The sequence below is a fragment of the Procambarus clarkii genome, chromosome 5, assembly GCF_040958095.1.
Source record: "Procambarus clarkii isolate CNS0578487 chromosome 5, FALCON_Pclarkii_2.0, whole genome shotgun sequence".
Lineage (NCBI taxonomy): Eukaryota > Metazoa > Arthropoda > Malacostraca > Decapoda > Cambaridae > Procambarus > Procambarus clarkii.
Genome location: NC_091154.1, coordinates 34,294,077 through 34,308,852, shown reverse-complemented (window position 1 = coordinate 34,308,852; position 14,776 = coordinate 34,294,077). Strand labels below are relative to the sequence as shown.

The following is a 14,776-nucleotide window of genomic DNA, read 5'->3' as shown; positions in this document are numbered from 1 at the left end:
GAAATTTTAATTACGTTAAATAAATCAAAACATGAAAATAATGCACAAACAAATTCTTATAATAAAATCAATGAATCAAAATAATAAGAATACTTAAATGACACAATGAAAAGTTACGTTAAGGCAAAATAACAAGAAGTGCAACACAAAAGTTAAGTGGGAGGTGCTGGAATATTGGCTTAAAGCCACCACCTCTCTCAGTACACGCTAACGTCTAGCTGGGAGGAGTGCTGGCTACGAAAGCACTGAACATTCTGAGGACTGATGTTGGGGCGACCCCAGACATCAGGTAGTATTGGGGGGGGCGAGGCAGGTGCAGCCAGACCGGCGACCAATCAGCGGAGCCGTAGCGATCAACGGGTAGTTTGGTGGTTGGAGTTCGAACAGGTGGCTGGCTGCATACGTTTCTGCTCACCCTGGCAAGCCTTGCTGGTGTTGTTGTCGTTGTTGGACATTTCTTCCATAGTCTTTTTATATTGTGAAGACGTAATTATGAAGGGAAGAGCAGGCTCAATCTCTTGAAGGAGATTATCGTCACAACTCTCCCCCGAAGCCTGCGGTTCTGGAAGAAGTACGTCGTTATGTGGTGGAGTAATGGATGGAGTTGCTTCTACTTTATAAACTCTGGAGAGGGCATCGGCTATGGTGTTGTCAGAACCCTTGATATAGCGTGTCTCCAGGTTGAATTTCTGCAGTTAGCAAGCCCATAGTAGAAGACGTTGAGATGAGAAGTGGGCGTGCTGCAGGAGGTGTAGGGTGGTGTGGTCCGTATTGATGGTGGACCGAGCACTTTTCAGGTGTGGAGTGAAGTGCTGAAGCTTCAGGATGAGGAAGAGTAGCTCCTTGCCAATTGTTCCGTCGTTCCTTGTAGCAGTAGTCGCTGACAGGTGTATTCTTCTCGCCTCGTTGCTGCATCACGACACCACCATCGTCGGTACCATTGGCGTCGACATGGAGGATGTAGGGCTTATCTGACGAGGTGAGAGTGGAATTAGAAGAGGGCATAGGAGCACGAGTATTATCCTGAAAGCATTTGGGAAGATCATTAAGGATTTTGGAATTAGAAAGCGCCGACTCCTTGTCAGTGCTTTCGGGAGAAGAAGCTGGGATGGTCTCACTGTGGATGTAGGGTTCTGTGAAGGTAGAACAATTAATCAAGACAGTGGGAGGAGTACCATTATATTGCTTCAGGAGGTTGACGTGGCACAGCTGGGTCTTCCGCCGCCTATCTGGAGTCTCTATGACGTATGTGTTGTTGCTTCTGCACTCTTTGACGCAGTAGGGTCCTGAAAATTTGTTTTGTAAAGGTGAACCTGGGATAGGGAAATAGGCAAGGACGAAGTCTCCCGGCTTGAATTTTCTTACTTTGCTGGTCTGGTCGTAATGAGTCTTCATTCTCACCTGGGCTTTCAATAGATTATCATGAGCAAAGCGGTGGACTCTCTCTAGAATGTGTTGAAGGTTTTGAAGAAACTGGGGCACATTCTGATGCTCACTGAAGGTGGCATCTCTGAGAGAGTCTTTGAAAGCCTTAAGGGGAGTACGGCACTTACGGCCGTAGAGCATCTCATAAGGAGATACTCCTAGGGACTCATTGGGGAGACTTCTGAAAATACACATTATTAGGTCAATCTGCTTATCCCAATCCTTTGAGGTTTCACTACAAAACTTTTTCAAGAGTGCTTTGATGGTCTGATGACTACGTTCAAGAGAACCCTGTGAAGCAGGATGATAGGGGCTGGACAATACCTGTTTGATGTTGAACTCCTCCAGTGTCCTTTTGAAGAGATCACTGGTGAAGTTGGTGTCACAGTCACGAAAGCACTGAACATTCTGAGGACTGATGTTGGGGCGACCCCAGACATCAGGTAGTATTGGGGGGGGCGAGGCAGGTGCAGCCAGACCGGCGACCAATCAGCGGAGCCGTAGCGATCAACGGGTAGTTTGGTGGTTGGAGTTCGAACAGGTGGCTGGCTGCATACGTTTCTGCTCACCCTGGCAAGCCTTGCTGGTGTTGTTGTCGTTGTTGGACATTTCTTCCATAGTCTTTTTATATAATTGTGAAGACGTAATTATGGAGGGAAGAGCAGGCTCAATCTCTTGAAGGAGATTATCGTCACAACTCTCCCCCGAAGCCTGCGGTTCTGGAAGAAGTACGTCGTTATGTGGTGGAGTAATGGATGGAGTTGCTTCTACTTCATAAACTCTGGAGAGGGCATCGGCTATGGTGTTGTCAGAACCCTTGATATAGCGGATCTCCAGGTTGAAGTCTTGTAAATACAGAGCCCATCGTAGAAGACGCTGGTTGGTGAATTGGGCTTGATGTAGGAAGCGGAGAGGGTTGTGGTCTGAGAAGATGGTGGTAGACCTGGCGCCTTGTAGGTACGGAGCGAAGTGTTGGAGGTTCAGGACGATGGATAGTAGCTCCTTTTCAATAGTGCTGTAGTTCCTCTGGTGTGGTTTCAGTTTGTAGCTGTAGTAGCTGACAGGTAGAACCTCCTCGCCTCGTAGTTGCATCAGGACACCACCAACGTCGGTACCATTGGCGTCGACATGGAGGATGTAGGGCTTATCTGACGAGGTGAGAGTGGAATTAGAAGAGGGCATAGGAGCACGAGTATTATCCTGAAAGCATTTGGGAAGATCATTAAGGATTTGGGAATTAGAAAGCGCCGACTCCTTGTCAGTGCTTTCGGGAGGAGAAGCTGGGAAGGTCTCACTGTGGATGTAGGGTTCTGTGAATGTGGAATAGTTAGTCAAGACAGTGGGAGGAGTACCATTATATTGCTTCAGGAGGTTGACGTGGCACAGCTGGGTCTTCCGCCGCCTATCTGGAGTCTCTATCACATAATTATTATTATTCCTGCACTCTTTGACGCAGTAGGGTCCTGAAAATCTGTTTTGTAAAGGTGAACCTGGGATAGGGAAATAAGCAAGGACGAAGTCTCCCGGCTTGAATTTTCTTACTTTGCTGGTCTGGTCGTAATGAGTCTTCATTCTCACCTGGGCTTTCAATAGATTATCATGGGCAAAGCGGTGGACTCTCTCTAGAATGTGTTGAAGGTTTTGAAGAAACTGGGGCACATTCTGATGCTCACTGAAGGTGGCATCTCTGAGAGAGTCTTTGAAAGCCTTAAGGGGAGTACGGCACTTACGGCCGTAGAGCATCTCATAAGGAGATACTCCTAGGGACTCATTGGGGAGACTTCTGAAAATACACATTATTAGGTCAATCTGCTTATCCCAATCCTTTGAGGTTTCACTACAAAACTTTTTCAAGAGTGCTTTGATGGTCTGATGACTACGTTCAAGAGAACCCTGTGAAGCAGGATGATAGGGGCTGGACAATACCTGTTTGATGTTGAACTCCTCCAGTGTCCTTTTGAAGAGATCACTGGTGAAGTTGGTGCCACAGTCACTTTGAATCTCCCTGGGAAATCCGTATTGAGTGAAGATCTTCAGTAGATGTTTGATAACCGTAGCAGCCGTGATGTTCTTCACTGGAACTGCTATGGGAAATCTGGTGGTAGGACACAGGATGGTTAGGATGTAGGCGTTACCTGAACTGGTCCGAGGTAAAGGACCAACACAGTCTATTATGAGTCTGTGGAAAGGTTCCGCAGGCACCTGTATGGGAATCAGTGGTGCTCTGGGAATGGAGACGTTCGGTTTGCCTGCCATCTGACATGTATGACACTGTTTTACGTACTGTTTGACGTTGTTTACCATACCTGGCCAGTAGTAGTCTTGACGAATCCCATGGTAAGTCTTGTTGAAGCCGTAGTGGGAGAATGCTCCATGGGCCAGGTGTAGAATAGTGGGCCGCAGGCTGGTGGGAATCACAAGTTGTTCGGTGTTGGCCCAATCGTCCTCCTCCTTCAGTTTACTGGGTCTATATCTGCGGTAGAGCAAGTCGTTCTCTAGGAAGAACCCAGGAATACTGTCGGGTTGAGTCTCAGCCTGGAAAAACAATGGTGTTAAAGTAAGATCTTCCCTCTGCAACTTACGGAACTCCAACTTGGTCAGATGCGGGGGTAGTTTCTGAGGGTCTTGAGGGACAGCGGTAGCAGTAGAGTCAGCTGGCTGTGGACGTGCGGCTTGTGCACGGGTGGTCACGAGAACCGGAGGAGAAACTTCATCACTCTCTTGAACCTCTGCTGGAACATACTCAAGAATAGGGTTTCTGGGCACAGAGTTACACACCTGGGGTTTGTCCATGACGATCAGGTTGGTCGGTTGCAGGTCTTCTGCCAAGTCGTTGCCTAGGAGAAGTTGCACTCCAGGCATGGGAAAAGGCTTTTCCCTGACGGCGACTTGGACTTCCCCGTTCACGTAGGGACAATCCAGGTGGACTCTGGCGAGAGGGTATGGAGTAGTAGCAGTGAGGTCAGTGATGAAGACTGTTTCCCCGGTGTAGACTATGTTGGGCACAGCCGACTTCAAGATGATCGATTGTAGAGCCGCTGTGTCCCTCAAGATCTTCAATTTGAAACGTCCCTCCGGATTTGAACCGTTGGCAGAGACAGTTCCAGTATACAGGTGGTTACTGAAAAGAGAAAGATCATTAACATCAACACCAACATTCATCACAGGCTTACCGGACTTAGGAGGAGTTGGTTTGGGTCGTTGTTGGTCAGTGGTTCCCTTGTATTGAGACTTACCACACTTGTCTATGGTATGTCCATAGAGTCTACAATACTTGCAGTACAGTTGTGAACCAGCTTGATCGGGGCTCACCTTCTCGTAACTGTACCACGACTTCTTACTGGAGGATGGTTCAGGTGTCAGCCGGTGGATGAGGCTGTAAGTGTCAGCCGACTTAGCACACTTCAGGTAGTCGGTTTCTTCTTTATCTGCTAAGTAGAGGCGGACAGGAGGCGGCACACGTCTCAAGAATTCTTCAACAAGCATCAGGTTGACGAGTTCTGTAAAAGTAGAGACATGTGCTGCTTCCAGCCATTTCATGAAATACCTCCGTTTCGTGTTAGCAAACTCGAGGAAGGTAGTGGTACTTGCCTTCAGGTGGTCACGGAATTTCCTTCTATAACTTTCAGTAGAGAGGAGGTAGGCGTCCAACACTGCTTGTTTCAGAGTGTAGTAGTCATTCTCAGACGCCAAAGTACTGAGTGTGACTGCAGCTCTACCTGTAAGATGGACTCTGAGAAGTGTGGCCCATTGGTCGACAGGCCAACTGAGTTGATTAGCAAGGGTTTCAAAGGTGGTAAAAAACACATCAACTTCTGCTTCTACAAAGGATGGCATTAACTTACTTGCATGTGATATATTAAAACTGACGGGAAGATTGGCAGTAGCTTGTTGGCGTTGAGTGAAGTGGGAAGTTTCCAAGGCGATTTCACGTTGACGACACTCTAGAGCCAGAGTTGCTTGTTGCTTGTCATGTTCGCGTTGCATCTCCAACTCGCGTCGTTTGGTTTCAAGCTGTACTCGTTCCCGCTCCTGGAGTGTTTCAAGCTGTACACGTTCCCGCTCCTGGAGTAGTGCAATCTCACGTTCTTGTTCTTCTCTCCGTATGGTAGCTGCTTCTCTTTGCTGCTCACGTTCAATCTTAGCCAGCTCTAGTTTAAGTTTCAGCATTGCCAAATCAGTTTTATCTGCAATATAGTAAGTTTCATGAGTTTCAGAGTCTATCTTACCTTGCTCTAAATAGTAATCCAGCAACAGGTTGTGTAGGTCATTTTTGTTGGCTTGGTAGGGAACTTCTAGTTGATACTCATGTGCAAGAGTTTGTAATTCAGTCCTCTTGGCACGACTTAAAGTCCCTATTTCACCTGCTGGATTTGCACGGAAAGTTTGGAGACGAAACATGGTGAAATTAGCAAATAAAGGTACACGAATGTTCAATAATGAAATGTCAGAAACAGGACAACGTGGCAACTGGTACCTATCCTGTGTGATCTTTAACAATTAACGTTAAGTGAAAGATATTAAATGATTAAATTAAATCAAGGGCGCAGGAAATCTTGTACCCGGTACTCACGTAAGAGAATAAGGGCAAGAAAATCCTACTAACAAATGAAACAGAGTTTCGAAAACAAATGAAACAGTTAAATGCTTCAAAAGTAAAATTGGTAGTCCAAGGATGTAGGCATACCTTGCCAAGTCTCTATAGGACATAAAGCAAGTTTTTCCTACTGAATTTAATATGATACTTACAGAATTAGCGAACTTTTGTGCTCTGAAAAAATAAGCTAATTCCCTACCGTTGTATGTATCATCATCTCTGACTGACGTGTAGGGGTGCGAGGTGTCAACTGGTGACGAGAACTGCTGCTGAGGTCCCAATTCAGCAACTAAAGTTCGAGCTAGAGGAACTATGGCCCTCTTTATCCTCCTACAGTCAGATTGCAGAAGATTGGGTACTCTTGACCCGGGGCAGACCACAGTACCAGGGTACCAATATGATGATCTGTCAGAATGAGAAATATTCAAGGGACATAGATGGTAAATACGAGTAATAACATGGAGGGAGAGATGACCAATTAAGAGTATGACTGAGGCCTACAGTCACCACGTAATCCAAAGTTGTCTCACCTTCACTATATGTTACTCTCGTAATGCACAATACACCGCACCTTATAAAAAATGAAATTGAATGAAAAATAGTAAAGCTACGTTAACAAAGTTAAATACGCTTACCATAAATTACCACTTGGCACCAGTACCTGAGTGAAGCTCCTAGGACAGGCCCCCATATAGCTGGGAGGAGTGCTGGCTACGAAAGCACTGAACATTCTTGTTCAGATTTGTTCTGATTTGTTCGAACTCCAACCACCAAACTACCCGTTGATCGCTACGGCTCCCGGACAGGCCCCCATATAGCTTAAAGCCACCACCTCTCTCAGTACACGCTAACGTCTAGCTGGGAGGAGTGCTGGCTACGAAAGCACTGAACATTCTTGTTCAGATTTGTTCTGATTTGTTCGAACTCCAACCACCAAACTACCCGTTGATCGCTACGGCTCCCGGACAGGCCCCCATATAACTTGTGACGGTAACGCGTTGGTGTTCGGCTGTTTAAGGCTAGGGGTATGGCCTCGTCACATAGTCATAAAAAAAAATAGAAAAACTGGAACTTCGTCTGTGGTAAGGTAAGGAGAAGACACACAAAACACAAGTAAAACTTTAACAATGAAATTTTAATTACGTTAAATAAATCAAAACATGAAAATAATGCACAAACAAATTCTTATAATAAAATCAATCAATCAAAATAATAAGAATACTTAAATGACACAATGAAAAGTTACGTTAAGGCAAAATAACAAGAAGTGCAACACAAAAGTTAAGTGGGAGGTGCTGGAATATTGGCTTAAAGCCACCACCTCTCTCAGTACACGCTAACGTCTAGCTGGGAGGAGTGCTGGCTACGAAAGCACTGAACATTCTGAGGACTGATGTTGGGGCGACCCCAGACATCAGGTAGTATTGGGGGGGGCGAGGCAGGTGCAGCCAGACCGGCGACCAATCAGCGGAGCCGTAGCGATCAACGGGTAGTTTGGTGGTTGGAGTTCGAACAGGTGGCTGGCTGCATACGTTTCTGCTCACCCTGGCAAGCCTTGCTGGTGTTGTTGTCGTTGTTGGACATTTCTTCCATAGTCTTTTTATATTGTGAAGACGTAATTATGAAGGGAAGAGCAGGCTCAATCTCTTGAAGGAGATTATCGTCACAATATATATATATGCGAACAAGCCTGAATGGTCCCCAGGACATATGCAACTGAAAACTCACACCCCAGAAGTGACTCGAACCCATACTCCCAGAAGCAACGCATCTGGTATGTACAAGACGCCTTAATCCACTTGACCATCACGACCGGACATAATGAGGTGATAGCCGAGGCTATTTGAACCACCCCACCGCCGGCACTCGGATAGTTATCTTGGGCATAGCATTTTACCAAATCACCTCATTCTTTGGGGCAACACGTGAGGAACACAAATGCGAACAAGCCTGAATGGTCCCCAGGACATATGTAACTGAAAACTCACACCCCAGAAGTGACTCGAACCCATACTCCCAGAAGCAACGCATCTGGTATGTACAAGACGCCTTAATCCACTTGACCATCACGACCGGACATAATGAGGTGATAGCCGAGGCTATTTGAACCACCCCACCGCCGGCACTCGGATAGTTATCTTGGGCATAGCATTTTACCAAATCACCTCATTCTTTGGGGCAACACGTGAGGAACACGTGTTCTTCTGGGGTGTGAGTTTTCAGTTGCATATGTCCTGGGGACCATTCAGGCTTGTTCGCATTTGTGTTCCTCACGTGTTGCCCCAAAGAATGAGGTGATTTGGTAAAATGCTATGCCCAAGATAACTATCCGAGTGCCGGCGGTGGGGTGGTTCAAATAGCCTCGGCTATCACCTCATTATGTCCGGTCGTGATGGTCAAGTGGATTAAGGCGTCTTGTACATACCAGATGCGTTGCTTCTGGGAGTATGGGTTCGAGTCACTTCTGGGGTGTGAGTTTTCAGATATATATATATATATATATATATATATATATATATATATATATATATATATATATATATATATATATACCTCCAATGCCACGTATATATATATATGTGCCTCCAGTGCCACGTATATATATATTTACACGTTACGGACCAGATCAAATGACCAGCATGTAACAATGTCAAATATAATCCCTATAAAAAATTACATTACAACCCGTTGCAAAAAAAAAATATATATATTATATATATATATACTAATATAATCTATAAAATATATTCCCTCCCCCCAAAAATAGTTCAAATTTAATTACAAACTAGTAAAAACAAAATGTCACCCATCCATTTCAGGAAATACAATTAATCCACACACGACAATCTCATTGCAAACGCCGAAATTATCACACACACACAATATTCGGAAAGAAAAATGCAATGCTAATCAAACCCAAACACAACAAAACCCATCCTAGCATAATGAGTGTAAAACTGTCTATATTAGGCGAAAACACTCGTCATTAAATCCCAATAACCACATTGAGAAGCAGTCAGTCAGTCAATCATCCAGACTGCACGAGGCAATTAGTAAGCAATTATGCGCCACCCTGTAATTCTTGTGATATGGAAACACTAGGGGGGAGGGAGGGGTTGAGGGGGGGTTTCGTACTGTCACATCCTGTGATGGTATATTGATGGGGTGAGGTGGGTGTATGGGGTGAGAGGGCAGGGAGAGTAGAGAGAGAGAGGGCCAGATTCAACTCAGGCCAGATTCAACTCAGGCCAGGTGTGAGGAAGGGCGGCATCTGGGCAGGTGTTGAAGGAGCCTAGCTGCCACAATTAGACACCGGTGTCCCTCAGCGCCTCAACACTGACAACTCTCACACACAGACACACACAACTTCCCTCAGTTCTCCACCGTATGCAAATTAGTTTCAAAGTCCGGTATGGTGTGCAGAGGGACAGTGTTGGGAGGGGAAAGGAAGCAGGAAGGAAGGGGAAAGGAGGCAGGAAGGGAGGGGAAGAGGAGGCAGGAAGGGAGGAGAAGGGAGGGAAGAGATATGCTGGATGCACATGAGACACACATGTACATACACACTCAACCCCCACAAACACACACACACACACACACACACTCTAAACAGTGTGACATGCACAACTGCTAGCAGTTATTAAGAGATTCATCAATACATCGACCAACCAAAACTCATCCTCAATATTCCCATTACACAACGAAAATACATCAATATACATTCATCCTGCAACCCAAAATAAATTGTCAAGAGTAATATTGGTTCAGCATTTCATCACACACAAGTCTGTGGGGTTGATATTTCAGGCAGGCGCTCAGTCACATCTGCATATCGGGATTTGTTGATGCGTTCGTGTATCTATTATTAACTCATTTTCTCGCGTCATGTAAAACATGACGCCAGCATGTGGGTGCGTGGAGGATGGTGGGGGAGGGGGGGGGGGTAGAGGAGATGGTAGAGGGAATCATGGAGTAGACGGATAGGAGTATGTGGGGTTCCTCATGGAGTAGAGGGATAGGAGTATGTGGGGTTCCTCATGGAGTAGAGGGATAGGAGTATGTGGGGTTCCTCATGGAGTAGAGGGATAGGAGTATGTGGGGTTCCTCATGGAGTAGAGGGATAGGAGTATGTGGGGTTCCTCATGGAGTAGAGGGATAGGAGTATGTGGGGTTCCTCATGGAGTAGAGGGATAGGAGTATGTGGGGTTCCTCATGGAGTAGAGGGACAGGAGTATGTGGGGTTAGACGGTGGATGGAAGAAGATGGAAGGGGGTGAGCAGAATGGATAAATAAAGGGATAGGAAGAGAAAGGAATGCTACGAACCTCGACATGAATGACACCTCAGCGTCGCCCTCTCCAGCACTTCCAGCACTACTACGTAACGCCACAAAAGCCAAAATGGAACAGGAAAAAGACGGATTCCATTACTTAATATCAAAACAGTAACGGGAATAAATTATTTATTTTTTTACACACAATACCCATGTATAAAATATTGGGGTAACTGTAGGGAAACAATTTCATTACAGTATTTTTGTCACAAAACCACCAGATAATGATCACGTTTTGGGCTGCTATGACGATTCGAATGATTGATAGTCGCGGTGCTGGGCCACCAGAGCATATCCAACAGCGACTCCATTGGGGGGAAAGTTATGTCTAGCTGTCCATGCCCTGCTAACTGGGGCATATCTGTGCTCGTGTTGAAAAACTTCCCTGACATTCGCCGTCTTATCTGCTACTGAAGTTATGGATAGAGATGGCTTCTAAGACTTCTTCTTTGAGTGGGATTCACTTGTTGACCACCGGTGTTGAGTTTCAACCATTTCCTGGGCGTTTCTTTTCATTCATTTACACTTCTAGCTAAAAAAAACTTTCCTCTTGTGTTATTGTTATCTTTGTTTAAAGTCATTGTCCGTATCCATTTTTATCTATTCCTCTCAGTATTCAGTATATTGTGATCATGCTCCCTCTTGCCCCTCTCTCTCTCTCTCTCTCTCTCTCTCTAAGGCAATGTGTCTTGTCTCTATTACAGGTGTGCAGTAAGGAGAGGCATGTGATATCATGGTACAGGTGTGTAATTACAGTGAAGGTAGTGACTGTGTTGCCATCAATACTCGTGCAATTACAATGACTCGGCATGACATGGTGATAGCACAGGAGAATATCAGCGTAGAAGAGCGACAGTATACCAATGTAGTAGAGCGACAGTATACCAGTATATAGTATACAACTATACTGTTCTGACCCACAAGGGCAATATACACATCGCCAACTCGCCGAAGCCGTAAAAATATTTCAAAAATCAGCTGGAAAAGAAATCTTCAGGGAAAAAAAAATAACAGATTAATCTTTGACAAGATGCCCGTATATTTATATAGAACTTAAGGAGGATACGAGGTCAGGATAAGACCTGGGATATGAGAGCAGGATAAGACCTGGGATACGAGAGCAGGTTAAGACCTGGGATACGAGAGCAGGATAAGAGCTGGGATACGAAGGCAGGATACAGAAGCAGTGTCCATCCACTCGGACCAAAGAGGATCGAACGCCGATCTGCAAGAAGCGAAACCGTACAGCAGAGTGGCACCGTACCAGCTTTTCATTATTGCAGTGTAGCATCACTGCAGAACAGTGAGATAACATCGCATCACTTGCAGAACAGTGAGGCACCATCGCATCACTGCAGAACAGTGAGGCAACATCGCATCACTGCAGAACAGTGAGGCACCATCGCATCACTGCAGAACAGTGAGGCAACATCGCATCACTGCAGAACAGTGAGGCAACATCGCATCACTGCAAAACAGTGAGACAACATGGCATCACTGCAAAACAGTGAGATAACATAGCATCACTGCAGAACAGTGAGATAACATAGCATCACTGCAGAACAGTGAGATAACATAGCATCACTACAGAACAGTGAGACAACATCGCATCACTGCAGAACAGTGAGATAACATCGCATCATAACATGAAATTGCCGTGCCGAGTACATCGTGAAATTCTATATTCATAAAAAATAAAAAATATATATATACATACAACAAAGCCAACAGCAATTTGCATGATTCCGATGCCGTCCTAAATTCCATACACCAAATACATCGTTTTAAATGGCATGATACAAATAATTTATTAGTTTTTTTTTTTTTTTTTTTTGTTAACAGTTGAAGGAAACAGAGTTTCGTGCGACTGAGTGATATATCTAAGAGAATCAAGCCAGCAGAGCAGAGCAGAGCAGAGCAGAGCAATCAGTAGACTGTGCGGCGGTCAGTAAAAGCTTCGTCAATCAGAATAGACTTTTGTGGTACGTAAAAAAAAAACTCCTGTACCTCACTTGGGGAGTGGACAGATTTTAGTGGGCCAAAGCGGGCAAAAAAAAAAGCCTTTTAGGGAAAACAAACATTAATTTAGGCAAGAGAGTGCAAGTGAACTGGATTTTTTAACGAGTATATGTGTGTGTGTGTGTGTGTGTGTGTATTTGCCATTTATTATTTGTGTTTGCAAACGCGAGCTATCAGCTCTTGGACCCGCCCGCCTTTCTAACCAATCAAATTTTTCCCTCTATTATATCTATGACATATATTTGTGTGCGTTCGTACGCAGGTGTTGACGCGGCTGTTGCGGAACTGACTATGCGTGTCATCATTTTTTAACGCTGAAGTCAGTAGGTATCCCACCAGGTATCGTCAGCACCAAGTGAGGAAGTCAGGATAGAGCACGGCTGGCCTCCACGACAAGCCGCTGCCGCCCTCCGTCAAATCTGAGAAACATTCCTTGACACCTTGAGGGGTAGGAGCCAGATTCACGAAGCAGTTACGCAAGTACTTACGAACGTGTACAGTTTTCCTCGATCTTTGACGGCTTTGGTTACATTTATTAAACAGTTTACAAGCATGAAAATTTCCCAATCAACTGTTGTTATTGTTATAAACAGCCTCCTGGTGCTTCGGAGCTCATTAACTGTTTAATAAATGTAAACAAAGCCGCCAAAGATTGAGAAGAGATGTACAGGTTCGTAAGTGCTTGCGTAACTGCCTCGTGAATCTGGCCTCTGGCTACCAAGGCCGCCCCTCCACCTATCTCCAGCAATCTATAGGACATTAACGAGCATTTTTAATTCCGGGAAAATGAATAGCATTTAAAATTAATCGAACATTTGATTTGCATTAATACCGGTAATCAATTCATTCCATTTTATTTGACAGTAATACACTTAATAATTTAATTATCTATTATTAAAACTATCGAGGAGGCATATTATTTGTCCAATGATTTCCACGCCATACCTGAGATATATTTACTAAACTAGGCCAAAAAAAAAAAAAAAGTCTTACGGGCATAATTGTAATTGATCAATATTTTATCCATTAAGTAGCGTTAATGAATGAATTATGAAGTTGTTTCACGATCAATTTTGCGAAATGCCTTTAAAGTCTCAGCACCCTGTCGATCGGCCGGTCGGCCGAGCGGACAGCACGCTGGACTTGTGATCCTGTGGTCCCGGGTTCGATCCCGGGCGCCGGCGAGAGACAATGGGCAGAGTTTCTTTCACCCTATGCCCCTGTTACCTAGCAGTAAAATAGGTACCTGGGTGTTAGTCAGCTGTCACGGGCTGCTTCCTGGGGGTGGAGGACTGGTCGAGGACCGGGCCGCCGGGACACTAAAGCCCCGAAATCATCTTAAGATAACCTCAAGATAACCCTTACACGCAAGCCATCAAATACCAGAGCATCTCCAATATTGACGCAAGACGCAAGCTGCGCTTTGTTTACGCTTTGTGAATACGCACAGTAAACAGATCTTAAGCAAGACGCAAGTGGGTAGATTATTACGAGTGAGTATCTTAAGCAGGCGATGAGTCACAATAACGTGGCTAAAGTATGTTGACCAGACCACACACTAGAAGGTGAAGGGACGACGACGTTTCGGTCCGTCCTGGACCATTCTCAAGTCGATTGTGATTATCTTAAGATGGTCTATGTTGACGGTTAAGGACGCCGCCGTGGTTTCCAGCTTCCATATTGACCGTCGGGTGTTGTATTTTGACGTTCTCGATGTATATAATGTGTATACATCTGGCTCCCAGGGCGGGGGATGTATTCCTATGAAATACACAACTTTTGGGTAGCTTCATCTTCGAAAAACATCATGTAAATTCGAATGTAAATTTGGACAGAGCCAAAGAGCCGGCGCAAAGAGCCCAAGAGCCGGCGCAAAGAGCCCAAGAGCCGGCGCAAAGAGCCCAAGAGCCGGCGCAAAGAGCCCAAGAGCCGGCGCAAAGAGCCCAAGAGCCGGCGCAAAGAGCCCAAGAGCCGGCGCAAAGAGCCCAAGAGCCGGCGCAAAGAGCCCAAGAGCCGGCGCAAAGAGCCCAAGAGCCGGCGCAAAGAGCCCAAGAGCCCTTAGAGTCAATAAGGGAGTTCATGAGACGGAGGACCGTAATTGCTTTACGCGCGTGATAGAGGTTCCTGAATCAGTCGTAGATGTAAATTCCGACCTTTGAAAAACCAAGTGATTTCAGAGAGCTGTGCTCGTAGCATTCTTTAAATACGCAGTCCCTATACAACCCGTCCTCCTAATACTCTACCTAAGACCAAAAAAATTGTCGTATTAGAACATGGTAGCGGCTCGCGAAATTAACATTATCCCGTTCTCTGTTTTGGGTCCTCTGGAAAGTTAGAATAAGGGCACTTTGGTACGAACAGTTTCTAGATATTGGGAAACCTTTGAAAGGTGGGCTGGTCTAGGCA

General features: G+C 45.3%; 1 protein-coding gene across 1 annotated transcript in view; it reads left to right on the top strand.

Annotated features, from left to right (window-relative positions):
- Positions 1-14,432, top strand: part of LOC138351618 (uncharacterized) — a 20,992-nt gene extending 6,560 nt beyond the window's left edge. Inside the window, exon 3 of the mRNA XM_069303612.1 lies at positions 14,206-14,432. Within this exon, the coding sequence (XP_069159713.1) occupies positions 14,206-14,432 (227 nt within the window). The remainder of the gene's footprint in view (positions 1-14,205) is intronic.
- The last annotated feature ends 344 nt before the right edge of the window (positions 14,433-14,776 follow it).